We start from the raw sequence: 6,047 nt of genomic DNA, 5'->3' as shown, positions 1-6,047 counted from the left end.
ACCTGTAATCCCAGCACTTTGGGAGGCCGAGGCTGGTGGATCACAAGGTCATCAGTTTGAGACCAGCATGGCCAATACGGTGAAACCCCATCTCTACTAAAAATAGAAAAATTGGCTGGGCATGGTGGTGAGTGCCTGTTGTCCCAGTTACTCAGGAGGCTGAAGCAAGGGAATAGCTTGAACCCGGGAGGCAGAGGTGGCAGTGAGCTGAGATTGCTCCACTGCACTCCAGCCTGGGTGACACAGCAAGACTCTGTCTCCAAAAAGAAAGAAAGAGAGAGAGAGAGGGGGGGAATCAATTAGATTTTTAAAAACAAACGATCTATATCAGTTTTCTATTTTAGAGGCAGGATCTTGTTCTGTTGCCCAAGCTGGAGTGCAGTGGTGTGATCACAACTCACTGCAGCCTTGAACTCCTGGCCTCAAGGGATCTTCCCCCGTCTTACCTCCAAAATCCCACCAGTAGCAGTAGTTGGGACAATAGGTGCTGCCACCATGCCTGGCTTTTCTTTTTTCTTTTTTTTGGTAGGGACTGAGTCTCACTGTGTTGCCCAGGCTGGTCTTGAACTCCTGGGCTCCAGTGATCCTCTCACCTTGGCATCCTTAAGTATGAGATTACAGGCATTAGCCACCATGCCCAGCCTGGTGATGTTTTCTTAAACTGGCTAAGTTCATGAGTATTTATTATACTTTACAATTTACATACTATGTATATTATTTTCCAGATATAGAATCCTCTATATATATAAAAGTATCCAGTTCCACCAGACACATCTGTCTGTGTCAGGCCAGGTAGTCGTAGGTTCATAAGAACTTTATATATATACATATATATATACGTATATTTTGGAGACAGGGTCTGGCTCTGTTGTGCAAGCTGGGGTGCAGTGGCACGATCATAGCTCACTGCAGACTACAAGTCCTGGATTCAAGTGATCCTCCTCCCTCACCCTCCCAGGTAGTCAGGACTACAGGCACACACTACAATGCCTGATTATTCTTTAAGAGTTTTTTTTTACAGAGGCGGGATCTCATTTCTTTTTTATTTTTATTTATTTATTTATTTTGCCTAGGCTGGTCTTGAACTCCTGGCCTCAAATGATCCTCCCACTTCAGCCTTCCAAAGAGCTGGGATTACAGGACTGAGGCACAGAGCCCGGCCCCCAAGCATTGTATTGTAAAAGACAATGAAAAGCACACGAAACAAAAATGATGAGAGAGAAGCTAGGTGGCGTCAAATGCCTGGGCAAAAAGGGGTTACGTCTGCAGCGCTGCACTCAGATGTAACTTGCAGATACAACTAGCCCAGACAGCGTTAAACTTGTTAACTCAATGCTTGGTGGCCAGAAATCCATGTCAGGATAATTCATTTGAGCACAGACTAAAGGGTTTGGACTTGTACTTACAGTCCAAGTTTCTCAAACTTGCTGGGTTTTACGAATCATCTGACACTTTCCTTAATAATACAGATTTCCAGGCGGCTCCCTTATAGATCCTGGTTCTGTGTTCCTAGGAAGCAGCCAGGCGATCAGTATTTCATGAGTTCGGTACCACCCGGTCCAACTTGACAGTGAAAAATCGCTCCGCCTGCCAGGTGAAAGACCTGACGCTGGCGGGCAGCGGGGATTACCTGGTCAGCCCCAGGGGAGCAGGTGGCAAGCAGCTCCACGGCATTGCAGAAGCCCAGTGGTAGTTAGCACTGTAAACCCAATCAACAAGCCGCAGTCACCCCTCTTCCCCAAAAATGGCCTCTTCAGCTCTTGCAGGGGAGAATCTGAAAGTCCCAAAGGGCAGAAGTCTAGGAGGAAATGATGCCTGCAGAAAGAGATGCAGTCTTGGTTACTGAAAGCCGCCCGGAGCCTCCTAGGGACCCGCCCCACCCTTCGGTGCTTCTACCCTTTCCCACAGCGAATGCGAAGAAAAGAAGAACCTCGAGATGCCAGTGCAGAGGCGTGGTCTCACCCTGACCAATGGGAAGTGAGGGCGTGACCCTAAGCTTTTCTTTCCTTGGCCCAGGGTCCCAGGGCTTCCAGGTCTTGGCGCGCTGTGGCTGAAATCGCGCAGGCGTCAGAACGCTCTCTCAGCTTCGGGTCCTGCAGCTGCGGCTTCCGCCATCATGGTGCGGAAGCTTAAGTTCCACGAGCAGAAGCTGCTGAAGCAGGTGGACTTTCTGAACTGGGAGGTCACCGATCACAACGTGCACGAGCTCCGCGCGCTGCGGCGTTACCGGCTGCAGCGGCGGGAGGACTACACGCGCTACAACCAGCTGAGCCGTGCCGTGCGTGAGCTGGCGCGGCGCCTGCGCGACCTGCCCGAGCGCGACCCGTTCCGCGTGCGTGCTTCCGCTGCGCTGCTGGACAAGCTGTATGCTCTCGGCCTGGTGCCCACGCGCGGTTCGCTGGAGCTCTGCGACTTCGTCACGGCCTCCTCCTTCTGCCGCCACCGCCTTCCCATCGTGCTCCTCAAGCTGCCATTGGCGCAGCACCTTCAGGCTGCGGTGGCCTTTGTGGAGCAAGGCCACATAGGCGTGGGCCCTGACGTGGTTACCGACCCCGCCTTCCTTGTTACCCCCAGCATGGAGGACTTTGTCACTTGGGTCGACTTGTCCAAGATCAAGCGGCACGTGCTGGAGTACAAGGAGGAGCGCGATGACTTCCATCTGGAAGCCTAGCGGCTCTCCCACTCTCCACGGCTGTCTTCTACAGATGGGAAAACTGAGACCTGATGCTGGAGATTCTCTGAGGGTGCTCTCCCCAAGGGTGTCAGACGGTCGTTGGGATTTGTTGTTTTTTTTTTTAAACAGAGTCTAGCTCTGTCACCCAGGCTGCAGTGCAGTGGCACAATCTCGGCTCACTGCAACCTTCGCCTCCTGGGTTCAAGCGATTCTCCTGCCTCAGCCTCCCAAGTAGCTGGGGGTACCGGCACCCACGCCCGGCTGATTTTATATTTTTAGTAGAGACGAGGTTTCATCGCGTTGGCCAGGCTGGTCTCAAACTCCTGACCTCTAGTGATCCCATCCGGTTCGGCCTCCCAAAGTGCTGAGATTACAGGCATGAGTTACTGTGACCCGCCCTAATAGGCTTTGAAGACCACTTTGACTATTGTGAAAAGACTGAATTAAACGTAGACCTGCCTTCCTGGCTATGTGGGGGGCAATGAGGTGTTGAGTCTTCCAGGTGAGATATAATGGCTTGGATCAGGGGTCAGGTGGGGCTGGAGAAAAGGAATTGGATTCCAGTTTGTTTCGGAGACTGTAATGGGTGCCCTTGATACCTTCGCCAAATTCACTTTACCTGGGCAGGATGCTGTGAGTTTTGGCTGCCCTCATCTGGAGAACTGGCTCTGCTGACTTGGGCCTCCTCCAAAAGGTTACACCCTTCATCACCACCACCACTCACTGGCAGCCAAAGGCTGACCAATATTAGGAATAAAAGGCCCAGCCCCAAAGCCCTGCCTCAAAGCAGGGCAGCCCTATGGCACAGAGCCCCTGTGCAGCAAGCTGAGCATAAAGTTGGCTTAGCCCACATCCTTGCTTTGTTCTGTCTTCTTTCCTATCCTGTTTCCCTCACCCCTTTGAGGTTTTTCCTGAAGAGCACCCCCTAGACAAATGGCGTGTACTCAAATCCCTGCCTCAGGTTCTATTTCTAGGGAACCCAACCTAAGACTGAGGAGGTGACGGGATTAGTGGCTGGTAAATAGGATATGAGGATTGAGGAGGGGAACCTGCATGTCTCCCTCTACCTAGTTGTTCTAGACAGAACCTGCTCAGCAAAAGTGAAGGTGCCCGCAGTGCTATTACAGAGCGCTGTAACAAGGTGATGTGGCAGATGGACTCTTGTGCAGGCCCTGTTGTCTGATGAGGTCCAAGTAACTCTAGCTGGGTCTGGAGAATAAAAATTATAGGGTCCAGGTATGATGGCTCGTGCCTATAATCCCGCCACTTTGGGAGGCCGAGGCAGGCAGATCCCTTGAATCCAGCAGTTCGAGACCAGCCGGGGCAACATGACAAAACCCCATGTCTACAAAAAATAAGTCAGGGCCGGGCATGGTGACTCACGCCTGTAATCTCAGCATTTTGGGAGGCCGAGGCGGGCCAATCAGGAGGTCAGGAGTTTAAGACCAGCCTGGGCAACATGGTAAAACTCTGTCTCTACTAAAAATACAAAAATTAGCTGGGGATGGTGGTGTGTGCCTGTAATCCCAGCTACTCAGTAGGCTGAGGCAGGAGAATTGCTTGAACCAGGAACCAGGAAGTGGAGGTTGCAGTGAGCCAAGATCGCGCCACTGCACTTCAGCCTGGGCAACAGAGCAAGACTATCGCAAAAAAAAAAAAAAAAAAAAAAGCACAAGCGTTGTTCCTAGCTCAGTGCTTGGCACAGAGCAAACCACACAGATGCTGGATCCTATTCCAGCAGCACAGGAGCAGCGGGGCTGCAGGGGCTACAGGGAAGAGGGGTCTTGCCCACCTCTGATTTGCTATGGAACTGGGGACATAAGCCTCTCCATCTCTCTAGGCCTCCCTCTATCTCCGCTCTGTGATAGGAAGAGGCAGGACAAGATGGCCTCTAGTTTCTGCTCTGTTTCTGATTTAGAGGAAAGGATATAAAAGAGTGCTGTCAGCCAAGCGCAGTGGCTCACACCTGTAATTCCAACTACTCGGGAGGCTGAGGAAGGAGAATCCTTTGAACCTGGAAGGTGGAGGTTGCAGTGAGCCGAGATGGTACCACTGTGCTCCAACCTGCACAACGGGAGCGAGAATCCACCTCAAAAAGTAAAAAAACAGTTGTCAGCACTTGCAAAGTAGAGAATAATTTAGAGGTGCTTCGCTGCCCCAATAGTCCCCAACCCTGGCTCAGGAGAGCTGTGGAATATTTAGGACAAACCTTGTTTTTAACATCCAAGAAAGGCCGGGCGCGGTGGCTCATGCCTGTAATCCCAGCATTTTGGGAGGCCGAGGCGAGTGAATCACCTGAGGTCAGGAGATTGAGACCAGCCTGGCCAACATGGTGAAACCTTATTTCTACTAAAAATACAAAATATTAGCCTGATGTGGTAGCTACTCAGGAGGCTGAGGAAGAAGAATTGCTTGAACCCAGGAGGTGGAGGTTGCAGTGAGTCAAGATTGGGCCATTGCACTCCAGCCTGGGAAATAAGAATGAAACTTCCTCTCAAAAAAAAAAAAAAAAAAAAAATCCAAGAATGTGTCCCAACTTCAAAGCTCCTGGGCAGTTTGTAGAGGACATTTCCTCCCTACCTGGGACCAGGCTGCTTCCCTGCATGGCAGGGCAGAATCTCAGCAGAGATAAACCAAATCACCCATTCAGCTCATGAAATGAAAATCAGGAGTGAAACTAGACCCCTTAAAATAGAGGGCAGGCGCCAGGTGCAGTGGTTTACGCTTGTAATCCCAGCACTTCGGGAAGCTGAGGTGGGAAGATTGGGCCTAGGAGTTTGAGACCAGTCTAGGCAACATAGCGAGACCTTGCCTTTACAGAAAAAAAAAAAAAAATTCGTTGGGCACAGTGGCATGCATGTATGGTCCCAGCTACTCAGGGAGGCTGAGGTGGGAGGAATACTTGAGCCTAAGAAGTCGAAGCTGCTGTGAGCTGTGATCACACCACCACACTCCAGCCTGGGGAAGACAGCAAGATCCTGTCTCAAAAAAAAAAAATTACAGAGCAGAGGACATTCCATGGGATAAAAATCAGGGATTTTGGCCAGGTGCCATGGCTCACACCTGTAATCCCAGCATTTTGGGAGGCCAAGGTGGGTGGATCACCTGAGGTCAGGAGTTAGAGACCAGCCTGACCAACATGGAGAAACCCTGTCTCTATTAAAAATACAAAATTAGCTGGGTGTGGTGGCACATGCCTGTAATCCCAGCTACTCAGGAGACTGAGGCAGGAGAATCTCTTGAACCTGGGAGGCAGAGGTTGTGGTGAGTTGAGATCGCACCATTGCACTCCAGCCTGGGCAAAAAGAGCAAAACTCTGTCTCAAAAAAAAAAAAAAAAAAAAATCAGGGATTTTAGCCAGGCTTATGCCTAT

At 50.8% G+C, this 6,047-nt stretch overlaps 1 protein-coding gene across 1 annotated transcript; it reads left to right on the top strand.

Annotated features, from left to right (window-relative positions):
* The first annotated feature begins 1,931 nt into the window (after positions 1–1,931).
* On the top strand, positions 1,932–2,862 carry LOC116547129 (U3 small nucleolar ribonucleoprotein protein IMP3-like). The gene has a single exon (XM_032273185.1). The coding sequence runs from the start codon at positions 2,117–2,119 to the stop codon at positions 2,669–2,671; it is 555 nt and encodes a 184-aa protein (XP_032129076.1). The 5' UTR covers positions 1,932–2,116; the 3' UTR covers positions 2,672–2,862.
* Positions 2,863–6,047: the final 3,185 nt, after the last annotated feature.

Source organism: Sapajus apella, unplaced genomic scaffold (genome assembly GCF_009761245.1).
Source record: "Sapajus apella isolate SASKATOON/1434 unplaced genomic scaffold, GSC_monkey_1.0 scaffold2161, whole genome shotgun sequence".
NCBI lineage: Eukaryota > Metazoa > Chordata > Mammalia > Primates > Cebidae > Sapajus > Sapajus apella.
Note: the sequence above shows the minus strand (reverse complement) of the source record. Positions and strands in the feature narration are given on the sequence as shown.